We start from the raw sequence: 18,056 nt of genomic DNA on the forward strand, positions 1-18,056 counted from the left end.
AGTAAAATATTTATTTCTAATGGTTTTCCTCAAATGCTAAACATTTATTTAAAAAATTGTTCTATTACATAATAAATTCTGGAAACAAGTTTTTTTGCTGGATGATGTCTGAGGTCTGTCTTTTCTTTCTCTTAAACTTCTGTGTTGCACATACTTAGTTGCTTCAGTCGTCCAACTCTTTGCGATCCTTGCCCGCCAGGCTCCTCTGTCCATGGAATTCTGTCCAAGAATACTGGAGTGAGTTGCCATGCCCTCCTCCAAGGAATCTTCCCCACCCAGGGATCGAACCCAGGTTTCCTACACTGCAGGCAGATTCTTTACCATCTGAGCCACCAGGGAAGTCCCTTAAACTTCTGATGAGCATCAATTTTTAATGTCAATGGTGTCCTAGTTAACATTTTCAAAAAAAATGGTCAAAGCTTTACTTGTCTAGTTAAGAAATCTTTGCTTATCTCAAAGTCGTGAAGACATTTTCCTGTGTTTCATTCCAGAAGCTTTGTTATTTTACCTTTCACATTTAAGTCTGATCCATTTTGAATTAACTTATGTATATGTCATGAAATAGACCTCTTTCATTGTTCTTGTTGTTATGGTTCAGTTGCTAGGTCGTGTCTGACTCTTTTGCGACCCTATGGACTATAGCCCATCAGGCTTCTTTGTCCATGGGATTTCCCAGGCCAGAATATTGGAGTGGGTTGCCATTTCATTCTCCAGGGGATCTTCTCCACCCAGGGATCAAACCCTTGTCTCCTACATTGGCAGGTGTTCTTTACCACTGACCCACCAGGGAAACCCAGATTTTTTCAAATGGGTATCTAATTGATTTTGATTTACTGAAATGGCCACCCACTCCCCTCTGGATTGCAGTGGCACCTATCTTATAAATCAGGTGAATACATATGTGTATGTCAGTTTACAGACTCTATTCCATTTATCTGTCTATCTTTGTACTGCCTTGATTTTTATAGCTTCATATGTTTCAATACCTGGATGTCTGAATCTCCAAATTTGTTTAACTTCTTCAAGATTGTCTTGACTAGTTTAGTTTAGGTCTTTTCCATTTCCATAAACTTTAGAACGTTTGTCAATTTCCAAACATACATACACATAAAACCCTGCTGGGATGCTCATTGGGATTACCTTGAATATATAGCTGAACTTGGGTAAAGCATGCATATTAACCACAGTGAGTATTTCAGTCCATGAATACAAGCTACTGTATTAGAAATGCATCAAGAGTACCACAAGATTTAGGCACAGAGCAAACAAAACCAAATCCACTGATAAGTAACCTATTCTAATTATCCTTTGCCCTTTCATACTCCTTAGCAGCAGAACCATTAGCATTAATAATGTCTGTAGCCAAACAGCTTGTCGGCATTCAGAGAAGGGTCCTATTGGTATGATTCTTTTTCCTACTTATGAACCCAGAAAGGCCTTCTTTGAGTTTAGTCAGACTATACAAAGGAAAACAAATGATTCTTCTTTGCTTTCTCTACCTCCTCTTTGGCCTCCTCTACTCCAGAACTAAAAGGTTGGGAAGAAGTAACTCCAAGAAAGATCACTGAGGCAATCATTCTAGACTTCAAGATTTCATATCTTTTTCCTGTCACTTTCACTCACTCACTCACTCTTCAATAGACTGTCTACCTACCGTGTGCTTAGTGTTATTACCTAAGGACAAGAAAAACCCAAGAACTGTATAACAAGGGCTCGTGGCAGGAATCAGTGGGTCCGAAGGAGGCTCTGGATGGGCTTTAGAGGGCTAGTTAATGTCTAAAATGAAATAAAAATTGTGTGCATATGTATTTTTCCAAGAGGGTACCCAGCATTCATCAGATTCTCAAAGACTGAAAAAACCTTCAATCACCCCTTTTCCATGCTGTTAAAATGACAACCATGTCTGTGAAGTAGAGAATATACAGTCACAGCTCAAATTCTGACTAGATACTACAGAGATGCTACTAAACTACTAACCAACATCGATCTTTAGAAAGTTAAACCCATTTCTGGCACCCTAAGTTACTACATCGCAGTGAACTTATCCTATAAGATGAACAAACTTTAAGGGAAAAACAATGTGTGTGTGTGTATCTCAATCAGTCAGATCACCTGAAATCAATGAATATGATACAATGACTTTGAAGGTTCTGTTCAAAAGAAAATCCAAAGTCTTCCAGGACTCTGCAGCTATTCTCTGACACATACAAAGTCATCCAAATTAAAACCCAGCCTTCCTGCAACAGCCAGGTGAATCTTTCTAAATGCCATTTTCATCATGATATTCCTTTCTTCTTCTTCTAGTCAATCGAATATTAATCTCAAAAGGCTCATCTTAAGGTTTACCTTCTCCCTGTTAAAATCATCTTTGAGAGTCTAAGTCCAGGACAATTATTCTCTTTTTCTTAATAGTATAATACTTATCTGTCATCTTTCACCTGAGAAGCTTTAAAAAAAGTACTGCTACCTGTAATCTCAACCCCAGAGATTACAATTTAGTAGGTCTAGGATGAAACCCATGAATTTGCATTTTTTAAGACTTATATACTTTGAGGTTTGGTTGCCCAGCTTTTCACTCTGCACAGAGCAAAGTGTCCTGTATTAATGTTTAACCATGCAGGTAGTCCTCCGCCAGCACTGTTACCACAGTATTTATCACGTTACTAAACTCCCCGAGGGTAGCAACCCCTAGAAGCTGATGGAGTTTAGGGATATAGGATGCGCATGATAAATGTTTACTGAAGTAATGAATATGGGCTCTGAAGCAAGACAGATTTAAATTCCAATCTTGTGCCACCTTGACCTTGGGCAAGTTACTTAACTCTAAGCTTTGGTTTCCTTCTCTGCAGAGTAGGGATAGCAAGCCCTACCTGACAAGATTTTTACATATTAATATACATAAAGCATCTACATACTTCCTGACAGTAACAAATGCTCAAGCATCTGGTCTACTTCCTTTAAAAAAGGACCATATTTTAAACTTTTTTTTTTTTGGTATTCTCCATATGACCTAGCACTACACTCTGCACACAGGACACAATTAATAAACATCTGTTGCCTTAACTACATCAAATACCAGTTGCCTCTTAGATTGGCATTCCAAACATACCAGGTATGCTGGCCCAGAGATACTTCTGTAGATTTCAGAGCACGGCATAAATTCATTATGTATAAAATAGTGGTGCCATGATGTCTTCAGCTCCAACTATCTGCCTCACTTTCGAACATTCCCAAAGAAGTCACAAGCACTCTTTTATGACAGAGCTCAGGAGCTCCGAACAGTAGTTGCTGTGTGTTAATATGTGTGATTTTCAAAAACGCAGTTTGTTTCTTTTCTTACACTACTCACTCTGACACTATCTCTGTAACTTAATTAGCTACTCCATAGGAATGAGTCATGAGCAAAGATAGTAATATATACAGATAGTGGCCTATTACACCACCCCTCCTTTATAAAAGAAGCCAAGATAGGTCCAAATATAATAAACCATTGAAACCTGTAGTAAGTGAATTTCTGATGCCACCTGAAAAATATTTATTTCCCATGGATCCCTTTACTTGAGTCTCTGACAATGTATATATACGGTGTGTAACTCTTTGATGCTGGGTTGGTATTCACAAGGCAAATTTGAGAAATAAGTAACAAAGTGAGCACTAGACATCTATCTAAAATCATTTCCAAAATTTCAGGAACTAGTCATGAAATAGCAACTGGAATGATGTTTTGAAAGTTACTGAAACAAACACACATTGTTAAACAGTTCCAACTGAATAAAAGACAAAACAATAACTTTCTAAAAAAGTTTAAGGAAAATGGATTGGGGGCGGGGGAATCAGTAAAATGAAATATGTCAAACCAAGGAGCTTCAAATAAAAACACATTGTAAGTCTGATATTCCCAGTTTTACCAAATACTTCAAACTTCTATAAATTTTTCTCTTAAAGTGTGATTCACACTTTGGCCAAAGTTCTTAAAGTTCCTGTGCAAACCAGCAGTCAGATTCACAAGCAATTATTATTTTTCTGACTTTTATTTCAGCAATTAAAACAGCACAGGTTGAGAACCAAATGCAGAATTTCAGGCAGTTTTTCTTTTCATATGAAATTGAAAACTAACAGTCTAACACTAACATCCGCCAGGGAAATTTTACATATATCAAACTTTTAATTCAGGATTAGTTGAAGAGAAGCTCTCTCAAACCACTATGATTCTCTTTCCCCATGAGTCCTGACATTTCTACACAGAGCAATAAATAAGATAACCCATATTATCTTTAAGAGCTGTATTTTTTTTTTTTCAGAGGAAAAACTTTTTCGTATATCTTTAACTCAACTCTGATTTAAAATACTAAAAGATAAAAATAAGGCATTTAAAATCAGGGGCCAGTTACTTCTATTTAAATCACTCAGACTACATATTATACTCTATTTTTACGTCGAGTATTAGCACTGTTCCCAAGCTAAGTTTTAACATTTGCTTTATATCAATTAATATTTCTGTCAATCAATAAATCCTAGAATTCATTTAAATTTGCTCATTCACAAAAAAGGTCTATTTTGTCTCAGGTTTCCAAATCCCTTAATACGGTAATGTACCCTTTTTAAGTCTCTTCTGCTCTTTACTAACATAATTAAACATGCTTTGGAAATAGTTATCCCAAACACCAACTTCACTTACATTATCATGTTTAAAAAAACACAACATCTTCAATTCCCGGAAGACCCTTTTGCAAGAGACCAGATTCTGGAAGACGTTGGGCATCTTTTTGAGTGCTACTCTCTTTCCATCTCTTGGATCTGTTACTGACCTAAAGACACAATATTTAGGGGGAGAGGAAAAAAAGAGAAATCAATTCCAAACTTTGCTCTTCAATGTTTCATCATATGACAGATACCTTTATACTGAAACACTCAATATTAAATCCACTTAATAATGCTTAAGGTATCAGTGAGAAAGATTAAAAAAAAGTATAACCAAACAGAATGTTTAGCCCACCCAACTCATTTGCCATGCTGCTTCTTTTTTTTAAATCCCTAAATTTCTATAAAAACTTTAATCTTCCGGAGAGGTCACTTAGCGATACATCTGAGGTAGAAAGGCTATTAACGGTAAAGCTATTTTAGACAGGAGGGAAAAAGTATAGAACATTAACATGATTGAAGTCAAATTAGTTTTATGCTTTATTTTCAGAACCAAATGTGGTCACTTTTAATTCAGTGTAGAGACTACAACTGCAGTATTTCTTATGTAAATGAACATCTTTTAGTAATACGGTTTCTAGGACATTTCAGGACACCAGCGTGTCCCCTCGTAAGTCTGAGTGGGAGTTTAGGGCTGTGGCATCTTGGTTATCATGATAACGTCTTCCCTTTTCTCAGTTCTTGGTATGATAGCTGCCTCCTGCAGTTACTCTCTCTTTAATAACTCAGTGTCTGCCTAGAAATTTCTTTTAGCCTTCTAACATCTATATTGCCAATTCCTTGCGTTACAGTTCCCTGTGTTTGAAGTACTAACGTGTTTTCCATTTTTCTGACGGGACCCAACTGATACATATTAAGTCAAAGTTTTTGGTAATTATGGCCAATTGGCCATTTGGCTAACTGAGCTTCCATGAATTAATCTAAAGCTTTTTTTGCCTTCTATCCATCATGGATGACTGGTTGTCTTTGTAGAATTCATTCCTGTCAGATTTATTTTGCTAGATAATTATCACTCTCGGCTACCGTTATCTTTCACTTTCTCTTTCAGTCATTCGATGATTTGGCTCCTCTTCCCAGATTTCTATCGTTTTGAAATTTGGTCTGTATGTCACCAATGCCTTTATCTAAGTTATTAATTAAAGTTTAGAACAGGTCTGAGGACAAAGCTCTTCAACAGATATAATACTAGAAGGCATCTTTATTCAATTATTTACTTAACTACAATTACTTAGTTTATTTCTTCCTCTTGTCCAGGAGGAAATAAGACACTTATCAAATTACTTTTCTGAAAATAAAGCATTCCTTTTATTTAACTGTCTAAAAACCATACCAAACTTCTTTATGAATATCATCACTTTACAAATTTATCCTAGTGATTGCTACTTCCTTTCCTGAGTTCTCGTTACTCTTAAATGGTGCATCCTAGTATTTTTAAAACAGCATGAGGACTCTACTTTCTCCCACTGATAGAAAATTTGGTAAAACAAGTATTATCATTTTTAACTCTTCAATACCTTGAAATGTAATTCAACTACACTAAGAGACCTAACATTTTTGACTGTTGTTTAAAAAAGTACCAAGCAAAATCCACAACACTGCTTAGAATCCACATAATCCAGGAAAGCAAAATACGAAGGCAACCAAATATAATATTATATTGACTATTACATTTTTTTCATATTTAAATATCTGGTACCTGGATACCAGAAGATAAAAAGTCAATGAAACAGCAAGGAAAGGAAATTCTGGATCACACACTGCATAGTAGTCACTGCCTCTTGAGTCTTCTTTAATGGAGGACAGTTAATTAGCATTTTTTTGTCTTTTATGACATTGCTATTTTGGAAGAGTACAGGCCAGTCATTTTGTAGACCGCTCCTCAATTTGCGTCTGACATTTTCTTAAGATTAGATTCAAGGTGATGCTGTTAGCTGCTGTTGTGTTGACTCTGCAACCCCATGGGCTGTAGCCCACCAGGCTCCTCTGTCCACAGCATTTTCCAGGCAAGAATACTGGAGTGGGAAGCCATTCCCTTCTCCAGGGGATCTTCCTGACTCTGGGATCTAACTGGGGTCTCCTGCATTGCAGGCAGATTCTTTACCATCTGAGCCACTAGGGAATGTATTTTTTAACGGGCATGACCCAGATGTCTTCTCAGTGCATCACTTTAGTAGGCACATGAAGTCAGTTTTTCCCATGACTGATGGTAACTGTGATCATTTGGATGAAGTGTTCTTTCAGGCTTCTACAATGTAAATTTATTTTTTCCTTTTGTCTAACTGTAAATATGCCTCATCAAACTCTGACTCACTACATTTAGCACCCATTGACGGCTTTATTGCCTGAATCAATGATCACTACGATGTTGCCAAATGGCACATTAGTAATTTTTAATGTCTAATGATAGCTAGCCTGCACGATATTAATTTTAAAAAATGAGTAAATTGATTTAACATAATACCCTTTCCAAAGGCCTCATGCGGCAAAAATTCTTTGCAACTTCTGACTTCACTGGTCTTGACCCTACCATGGTGAGGAAAGCTGTTCTAAGATAAACCCATTCTTGGCTCAGGGTTAGTACCATTCCTTCTAATGTTTTAAGGTAAAATTCACAAAGCAGCATTTTATGTTATTATTCATGCAAAAGCCAGTCATGCCTGTGGCTGGTAACAATGTAACTCTAATGAATGTGAATGGCAGTGCAGTAATTTCACGCCATGTTGAGTTTGTTCTCTCTTAACTTGAGGTAGCAGATGCTTTAATTCAGCACAAACAGTACCACAGAACACAGATAAGTGTGGAAGCCTGTTATACAGGAATTCTTTTATTTTCTTTGTTACTGAATGGCTTGCTGTGCTTAGTTTCTCTGCTGCTGCAATACCCTGGTTATTTCGACTGCACTTGTTCATGAAGCTCCTGCTGTAGAGATAATGAACAACGTTTAGGCAACTTTCCTCCTTTCAGAAAAAAGGAGTTAACCTTCGCCCTACAATTCAGTTATGACCAGTTACTTTCTCTAAAATACTATATGCTCTAAATAAAACAGTGCATCTGTCCTTTCATCTGCTTACCTTCACAGGCATTCCAGTTATACTAACAGGCACTTCCTCAGTTTTAAATTAACATTTGATTCTGTAAACACTTAGAAGTTTTCAAAAGAGAAAAACAAAAACAAAGTTTTAAGGGTTGTGAGAAAGAATCCTTTCTTATATCTTCTCGGGTTCATCAATCCTTCTCTGAACTTAGAATATAAGTTCAACTGTTTTTTAAACAGCCAGAAGAATCCACGAGCCATTCTTCAGAGAGAGAGAGAGAGAGTCAAAAGAGTACACTACCAAAACAGGAAGCCTTTTAGATTTGGTATGGTTGTTTTGTTGTAGAGTTTTCTTAATCCCAGGAAGCTGAGACCAGTACCACAAATCTACTTGTATTACTGACAAGCAGAAGGGTTGAAATGAAACAAGAGTAAAAGTTATTATTGGGGATACTTTTCAGGTATTAGAATGTTACATTACAACATCTTTTAATTAGTATAACTAATCAGCAAGAATCTCCCAGAAATTAATGCTCCTCATTCACTTTATGTGAAGAATCTTTCCCCTTTATATATTTTAGCTGTTTTAAAGTTCATGGCTCTGATACAGGTTTTTAACTATCCAACAAAAATAATAATAATTTATAATGAGAATGTTCAATTTGGATTAAGAAATTTTTCTTCTAATTCTGGCCACATTAACTTGTAATCAGCAATCCTCTATTTTTTGTTATATACTACAATTGCTATGTCAACTGTACCAATACAATACACATCTCAGTAACAGAACCTCCTAAGTGTTAGTCGCTCAGCCGTGTTCGACTCTTTGCAACCCCCTACACTGTAGCCCCCCAGGCTACTCTGTCTATGGAATTCTCCAGGCAGGAATACTGGAGTGGACAGCCAATCCTTCTCTTCAGGAGAACTTCCTAACTACACTCTAAATGTTTAGATTATTGCCTTCACATTCACGGGATTCACTTCCTTAAAAGTTATTTTTACTTGTATTTAGATGAAGTCTGTTGAGAAAACAATAGCAAAAACTATGAGACAAAATTTTTGACAACAAATAAGTCTAGAAAATGTTTAGTTGTCCTCAGTACTTATTATATGTTCATGGACACTACAGGTTAAAGAATATGGAATATCATTTATATGATTCTTTTGTTTTTCTAACCAGATCTTCAACAAGCTCCAGTCTGTGCACACTCTGACATAATTTACAGAGTTGCAAACTATAGTATTTAGAAGAACAAATCTCCTAAGCTTTCCTGCCCCCACCCAAAAACATATTAAAAAGGTTTCTCATCTTTCATATTTAGATAATCTGTTCCATCAGTCGAGTTTTTCTGATGTTGGTTTTTCTTTTAAATACCAAATTTGGTATTTGCTGAGTTAGCTCTATACATGAGAAAGCAATCTTCTTCATTTTATTCAACATACTTATAAAATAAACGATCCCCCAATTTGTTAATCTGAAAATTACAAGGAAAAAAGGTATTATACAATAGCCAAACCAAGCAGTGAAACAGTTCATTCTTTTTTCTCATATCCTAATATTACTGATTGGGAGAAGCAAAATAGCTACATTTAACAGAAAGAGTTAAAGAGGAATTTAAACATCCTCTAACTCTGTGCTTAAGTATAAATAGCAATGATCCCAGCAGATGAGAGCGAGCACTGAGCCATTCTGATCTGTAGTGAGACACCCGGGGGCGCTAATAAGGGAGGAAGAATAAAGAATAGGTAAGCCATCCAAGCAGAGACATTACTTTGCCAACAAAGGTCCATCTAGTCAAGGCTACGGTTTTTCCAGTTGTCAGGTATGGATGTGAGAGTTGGACTGTGAAGAAGGCTGAGCGCCGAAGAATTGATGCTTTTGAACTGTGGTGTTGGAGAAGACTCTTGAGAGTCCCTTGGACTGCAAGGAGATCCAACCAGTCCATTCTAAAGGAGATCAGTCCTGGGTGTCCTTTGGAAGGAATGATGCTAAAGCTGAAACTCCAGTACTTTGGCTACCTCATGCCAAGAGTTGACTCATTGGAAGAGTTTCTGATGCTGGGAGGGATTGGAGGCAGGAGGAGAAGGGGATGACAGAGGATGAGATGGCTGGATGCCATCACCGACTAGATGGAGATGAGTTTGAGTAAACTCTGGGAGTTGGTGATGGACAGGGAGGCCTGGCATGCTGCGATTCATGGGGTCGCAAAGAGTCGGACACGACTGAGTGACTGAACTGAACTGAACTGAAGCCATCCAATACCAAGCAGTCGTATTTACTTTCAAATACTTGTTATTGTAAGATCTAACTTTAAGGCCTCCTCAACTCCCCATTCCAATAATCACTGAATAAGTTAAACTATAGGTGAAAAATTATCTAATGCTAATTATTGTCTTGGGAATATTTTATGGTGCCTGAGATTATGAATTAATTAGTTCCATCCTTACTGTAGATTCTAAAAGACATATAGACTCTTTCCCTCTCAGTCACTGTCAAAATGTCTCTGTAAGAGTCTGACCTGCCTGCACAAAAGCTGCCACATTGTCTTTTCAATGTTAGAGGGTGATCATGACACATCCTAGTCTGCCAAGTCTAGGAAATTTTCAGGATCCACTAGCTACCATTTCTCCTAGAAACAGACCTGTGAATATCGTATGGGGAGGAAACCAGTTGCAATGAAGGAAAGGTATCTGTACAAAGCCACAAAGGAAAATAATCCACAACTGCAACTCCTTCTTGTATTTTAAAAACTTTGGGCAAGAGGAGATCACAAAGGGTAACCAAAACTAAAACTACGTTATACAAAAATGTACTTGCTTTTAATCCCATTGATGACTTCATGAGAGATATGTATTCAGTAACAGGATCAATGATGAATATAAAGATTTTTTTAAATTAAGGAATGGCAATTTTTGTTGCACATTAGTTTTATAAATGTAGAAGACGTAAAATGAAAGAAAAGGACAGTTTTATTCACATGGTATGTTTACAGGATTATGGCTTTACCAATGTCAGAAACTGTAATAAATTGTGCACATCATCAGAAAAAGTTTTGTTTTAAATTGCCAAAGAGAATGCTTTACCATTTGATATTAATATTTTAGTGGTTAAACTAATATTTTAATAACATAAACTATAAGTCTCAATATGCTATTAGTTAAAAGCAAACTGAACACACCAACAATAAAATCTTTTTTGGAATAAAAAGGAAAACTTGAATATGGTTTAAAATTATGATTATAAATTAAATTTCCCTATTTTCTAGAGATGTATATTCTTATGTATACATAAGTGAAATGATATGAGATCTAGGATTTGTTTTAAAATACTTCAGCAATAAAGACTGTTGAAGCAAATCTTAAAGTTACTGAACCTGAGTGGTAGGTTGTCGTTGTTTAGTCACTGAGTCAAGTTCTACTCTTTTAGGACCCTGTGGACGTAGCCCACCAAGCTTCTCTGCCCATAGGGTTTCCCAGGCAAGAATACTGGAGTGGGTTGCCATTTCCCTTTCCAGGGGATCTTCCTGACACAGGGATTGAATCTGCATCTCCTACACTGGCAGGCAGATTCTTTACCACTGAGCCACCTGGGAAGCCTGGCTAATGGGATCTAATTATTCATAAGTAAAGAAAAAGTATGTTTGCAAAATTGCAAAATAAAAAAATTAAAATGAAAAAAATATTTAAATTTTATAATAATGTTAGAAATAGCCAAAACTGGGATTAAAGAAAATTTATGCAAGACTTCCACATAAAAGTACTGAAAACACATCACTGAGAGAAATTAAAGACATAAATAATGACGAGATATACCATATTCATGAATTAGAAAGCTATTTGATACTGTGAAAATTTCAATTCTCCCCAAATTGATTTATAGACTCAAGTGAAATTGAAAACATAAAATGGTTTTCATTTTGTAAAACTAGACAAATTAGTATAAGAGTTTTTATGAAAATGAAAATATGCCAAGGAAAGCTAAGAAGAAAGACACTCTTGAAAAAGAATGAGAAGGGAAAATTGCTCTCCCAGATATGAAGACTTACTATAAAGCCATGGTAATTTAGCCAGTCTAACAGTCCAATGAAACAGAAACATGGCACAGAAACAGATTCTCCCATATATAGACATTTGGCTTATCATAAAGCTGGCTATGCAGACAGAACAGCCATCTTAAGCAAGTGCTTCTCAGCTTCTAAACTAAACATTGCTCTAATACCGAGGCTCAGAGTCTGCAAACCATGTTTTGGTTTTTCCAACTAGATCCATGTTAAGACTCTGCTAATAAAGGGCTTTAGGAGCCTTTTAGGAGCAAGGCTGCTGCTGCTGCTGCTACTGCTAAGTTGCTTCAGTCGTGTCCGACTCTGTGTGATCCCATAGACGGCTCCCCCGTCCCTGGGATTCTCCAGACAAGAACACTGGAGTGGGTTGCCATTTCCTTCTCCAGTGCATGAAAGTGAAAAGTCAAAGTGAAGTCACTCAGTCGTGTCCGACTCTTAGCAATCCCATGGACTGCAGCCTACCAGGCTCCTCTGTCCATGGGATTTTCTAGGCAAGAGTACTGGAGTGGGTCGCCATTGCCTTCTCCATAGGAGCAAGGCTAGGGTAGCAAAAAAGGAACAAAGGGCTCTTAGCCAGTTACATACAGACCTCTTAAGAATCAATTTTTTAAAAAGGCTTGGAAAGGCATTTCACCACAAAAAAGGATTAATTCAAATGGCCAATAAACATATGAAAAGGAGCTTAACCTCATTAGTCATTTGGGAAATGAAAATTAAAGCCAAAGAGAAAGTATGACTTAACCACCAAAATGGCTAATATTTAAAAGTCTGATAATACCAAATGTTTGGTGAAGATGTGATGCAATGTCAATCCTAATACATTGCTAGTTGAAGTGTAAATTTATAGAATCACTCTGGGAAACAGGTTGGTTTTATATACTAAAATGAAAATAAATCCATACTGGAACCCAGCAATTCGACTCTTAGGTATACACCCAAAAGTAATGTGTGTACCTATACACTAAAACGCAAACAAGTGTGTGTGTTTGTGTTTGCAGCCATATTTGTAATACCCTTAAAAATGGAAATAACGCAAATACCCATGCACAGTAAAAGAGATAAACAAATTGTTGTATATTCACATAATGGAATATTTTACAGCAACTGAAATGAACTACTGCTATATGCAGCAACATAGACAAATCTCACAAACACAATTTTGAGCCAAAGAAAACAGTCACAAATGAACAGTAAGATTTCTATATAAAAAGTACAAGCAAAGTTAAACTCTAAAGGTTTAGGGATACATACTTAGGCAATAGAAACTATTAAAAAAGGAAGTGGTTACCAAAAAAGTAAGGACAATGGTTATCTTGAAGGGGGTTACTTAATGATGGGGGCGGAGCAGAGAGGACTTCTGGGTGCTGCTAATGTCCTATTTCTCATATGGATGCTGGCTAGAGGTGTGTGCTCTGCGATAAATCACTGAGTTGTATGTTTTGTTTTGTATTCTTTCTGTGTGTTATAAGTAAAAAGGTAAAGGCTAACCTCCCCATTAAATCTGGGCATTAAAAAAGCATTTTAAATCGAAATCTATATAATGAGTAGTTTTTAAAGAGGTTGATTCTTTCTCCCCCCCATAAAGATACACATCTACACTAGCCCAGCAGATTCTGTCATACCTTTCTTTGTGCCACTGGTTCATTCTGAAGAGAGGAGTATACATAATATCTTCCTTATGTTTTGATAGAATTCCAAAAGAATTTGCTTGCTTTAAAAAAAAAAACAAACGTTTTCTTCATCATTACACAAGAATATGCTATTAAGGAGCATTCCACAGAATGCTGTCAGCAGAATTATAGCAGAACTACAGTCCCACCCCTAATCTAATCACAATCTCCTAACTTCTATTGTGAAGCAAAATGCTGAAGCAGCTACAATATATAGATGTGTTTCAGGTTTTTAATTAGTTGGCCTTTTAAAAATAACCAAACCCCAAAATACTGCAAATACAAAACAGGAGGCAAGATTCCCAGCTGTGGCAAACTGAAGAAATCAGCAAATCTTCTTACAAAACTACTACAAAACTGGACAAGTGTGCCAGAAACAACCATTACCAGGCTCCAGAAAATAACTAAAGTCAAGTGACAAACTTAAGTGTTTATGAAAAACGTGGAGCTTTGGGTAAGAACAGAGGGAGTCAGAGGTGTTATTGTTTGGGGTTATTCCTTATCCACCCCCCACCCCAAGACACTCTATGCAGCAGTTGTACCTGAGCAGGGCTGGCCACAGAAACCAGTGGCTTCACTGTCTGAGATTGCTGAAGTAATCTAAAATGGAAGGCAAAACCTCACACCCAGTGGCACTGACAGTAAAACTATTAAACCCAACTAGAAGAGAACAGATAAAGTTTACTGCTCTGCTAGCCTGAGCCTGCTGTCTCAGTTGGGAAGAGGTACAGACTAACAGAAATCCAGAAATTTAATAAGGAGATTCTAGAAATGAGAGCCACAGAGGGCTTGGTAAACTCTGCAGGTGGACTGCAGAGGTCCTAAACTACCTATTGAGGGCTGACTAGGAGGCTTCCTACATATAAAGGGGAAAATGGGAAGCTTAGCAAAAAGTAAAAACTGAGGCATACATGAAAACCTGATGAACACCCTAAGACACTCACAGATGCTCAGCATAGGGTAGAAGCCTTACTGGAACAATATGTTTTGAACACAACTTTTAACTTAGCTGACTGCTAAGCTATGGGACCCCAAGAAGGCTAGGGTAAAAAATAAAAAGATCTGGCATATTAAGTCAAGTTACTTAGATATTAAGCAAACAAATATAATAACAGCAATAATGACAACCTTCAGAGAGAGGAGGGAAGAGGGCTGAAAAGAAATCAGATCCAGGGTTGTTACAATATATTATCAAATATGTCCAGTTTTAACAAAGCAAACTACAAGATATGTTAAAACCCACAAACACAGAGGACAATGTGACCCACTCAGAGGGAAAAGCCCCAAAAGAAACTACTTCTGAGTGGGTCCAGATACTGTACTCAGAAAAATTTCAAAAGCAATTACAAACATGTTCAAAGAATTAAAGAAAAATATGATGACAATGACAGAAAATCTCAATACAGAAATAGAAAGTTACAAAAAAGGAAATCAAACTCTAAAAGTTGAAAAGTACAATATTAGGAACGAAAAAATTACTATATGGACCCAAAGCAGATTTGAGATAACAGAAGAAAGAAAAAAAACAAGAAAATAGTGAACATAAAAGACAGATCCATAGAAATTACACAATCTCAAGAACTATTCGTCTCAAGAGATGAAAAAGTTTGGAAAAAAAAAAAAATGAACAGAGACTCAGAGACCTATGCGGTAAAAGTGAATGTACCAACATACATCTAATGAGAGAGGAAGGGGCAGAAAAAAAAAATTGAAGAAATAATGGTTTAAAAATGTCCAAATCTGATGAAGAACAATATACAAAGCTCAAACACTCCCAAGTAGGATAGACGTAAGAGTTCTGTATCCAGACACTTCACAGTCAACTACAGATCAAGGTAAAGACAAAGGTTAGTAATTGAAATACAAAGAAAATAATGATAAAAAAAAAAAGACAATTAATGATTGACTTTTCATTAGATATAAAAGAGATGAGACAGCACTGGAACACTGTAACTGCAGTGGGGGGGTGGCAAAATAGCAAACATGTGCATAAAGAGAACAACTGTTGGTTCTAATAAGCATAGATGTAATATATCTATAACAATACAATTGGGGAGGAAACTGAGCTATAATGGAGCAAAGTTGTTGCATTTTACCAGAATGAAAAGGGTATTAATCTGATACTGACAGTTCAGAAATTAAGATGCATACTGCAATTCCTGGAACAATCAATAAGAAAATAACTAAAAAACCAAAAGAGGATTAAAAAAAAAAAATCAAGAGTTAATAGTGAAATGAAAAACAGTTAACACAAGCATACATTTTTGAAATATGAACTTGTTTAAGACAAAAGATATAAAGGAAGATTATAGCAACAAAAGAAACATGAGATACGTAGACGACAAATACCATAGCAAAGAGGCAAATACAAATTCAATCAACCAATCAATTAATTATATTTGGAAGCATCACTATGAACAAAGTTAGTGGAGCTGATGGAATTCCAGTTGAGCTATTTCAAATCCTAAAAGACGATGCTGTTAAAGTGCTGCACTCAACATGCCAGAGAATTTGGAAAACTCAGCAGTGGCCACAGGAATGGAAAAAGTCAGTTTTCATTCCAATCCCAAAGAAAAGCAATGCCAAAGAATGCTCAAACTACCACACAATTACACTCATCTCACATGCTAGAAAAATAATACTCAAAATACTCCAAGCCAGGCTTCAACAGTATGCAAACCGTGAACTTCCAGTATGTTCAAGATGGATTTAGAAAAGGCAGAGGAACCAGAAATCAAATTGCCAACATCTGCTGGATCATCAAAAAAGCAAAAGAGTTCCAGAAAAACATCTACTTCTGCTTTATTGACCATGCCAAAGCCTTTGACTGTGTGAATCACAACAAACTGTGGAAAATTCTTCAAGATATGGGACCACCTTACCTGCCTCCTGAGAAATTTGTATGCAGGTCAAGAAGCAACAGTTAGAACTGGACATGGAACAACAGACTGGTCCAAATTGGGAAAGGAGTACATCAAGGCTGTACTGTCACCCTGGTTATTTAACTTTTACGCAGAGTACATCATGTGAAGTGCCAGGGTGAATGAAGCACAAGCTGGAATCAAGATTGCTGGGAGAAATATCAATAACCTCAGATATGCAGATGACACCACCCTTATGGCAGAAAGCAGAGGAATTAAAGAGCCTCTTGATGAAAGTGAAAGAGGAGAGTGAAAAAGTTGGCTTAAAACTCAGCATTCAGAAAACTAAGATCATGGCATCAGGTTCCATCACAAACAGATGCAGAAACAATGGAAACAGTGAGAGACTTTATTCGGGGCTCCAAAATCACTGCAGATGGTGACTGCAGCCATGAAATTTAAAAGACGCTTGTTCCTTGGAAGAAATGCTATGACAGCATATTAAAAAGCAGAGACATTACTTTGCCAACAAAGGTCCATCTAGTCAAAGCTATGGTTTTTCCAGTAGTCATGTATGGATGTGAGAGTTGGACTATAAAGAAAGCTGAAGGCCAAAGAATTGATGCTTTTGAACTGTGGTGTTGGAGAAGACTCCTGAGAGTCCCTTGGACTGCAAGGAGATCCAGTCCATCCTAAAGGAAATCAGTCTTGAATATTCATTGGAAGGACTGATGATAAAGTTGAAACTCCAATACTTTGGCCACCTGATGCGAAGAACTGACTCACTGGAAAAGACCCTGATGCTGGGAAAGACTGAAGGCAGGAGGAGAAGGGGACGACAGAGGATGAGATGGTTGGATGGCATCACTGACTCAATGGACATGAGTTTGAGTAAACTCCGGGAGTTGGTGATGGACAGGGAGGCCTGGCGTGCTGCAGTCCATGGGGGTCCCAAAGAGTCAGACACAACTGAGAGACTGAATTGAACTGGAAGTTTCAATATCTACTCTCAAAGACAGAATTAAAAGGTGTGATGCTTACTCCTTTGAGGAAAGCTATGACAAACCTAGACAGTGTATTAAAAAACAGAGACATCATTTTGTCCACAAGTAGGAAATCCAATCCAGTAACATAAAATCCAACCTCTATTCATGATAAAAACAAACATTCAACAAACTAAAAAGAGAAAAATTCTTCAACCTGATAAAGGGCACGTGAAAAACAGAGCTAATACCTTTCTTCAAATTGAGACTGAATGCTTCACCCTAAGGTCAAGGAACAAGGCAAAGGTCTCTGCTCTAGCCATGTCTATCTGAATTTTACTGGAGGTTCTCCTCAGTGGAAAAAGCACACTTCCATTAAAAAAAAAAATCTGAATTGGAATGGAAGAAATAAAACTGGTTTTATTTGCAGATGACATGATCCTTTATGTAAAAAATCCTCACAAATACACAAAAACAGTACTTGAACAAACAGGTTTTTCAAGGTTGCAGGATACAAGATTGTTATACAAAACCCATTTTTTTCTACATGCCAGCAATGAACAGTCTTAAAATGAAATTAAGAAAACAATTCCATTCACAACAGAATCAAATAAAATACTTAATGGAAGAAGTTTGACAAAAGAAATGTTAAGATGTACATACTGCAAACTACAAAATACTGCTGAAATAAATTACACAAGATTTAAAAAGACAGAACACTTCATATTCATGAATTGGGAAACTCA

The 18,056-nt window shown here is 36.7% G+C and overlaps 1 protein-coding gene across 6 annotated transcripts in view; it reads right to left on the minus strand.

The window, feature by feature from the left end:
* The window catches only part of NLK (nemo like kinase), a 129,719-nt gene that overhangs the window by 56,338 nt on the left and 55,325 nt on the right, over positions 1–18,056 (minus strand). For 4 of the 6 annotated variants that reach the window (XM_086360129.1, XM_086360130.1, XM_086360136.1 and 1 more), the window contains one exon: positions 4,679–4,808. The exons of 1 other annotated variant lie outside the window; for it this stretch is intronic. In XM_086360129.1, coding sequence (XP_086216255.1) covers positions 4,679–4,808 — 130 coding nt within the window. Of the gene's footprint in view, positions 1–4,678; positions 4,809–13,418; positions 13,508–18,056 lie in introns of all 6 variants that reach the window. One more of the 6 variants, XM_086360131.1, reaches the window with a different exon arrangement.

The sequence above is a fragment of the Bos grunniens genome, chromosome 19 (assembly GCF_055505025.1).
Source record: "Bos grunniens cultivar Pamir isolate PY7600 chromosome 19, Bosgru_T2T1.0, whole genome shotgun sequence".
In the NCBI taxonomy this organism is placed as follows: Eukaryota; Metazoa; Chordata; class Mammalia; order Artiodactyla; family Bovidae; genus Bos; species Bos grunniens.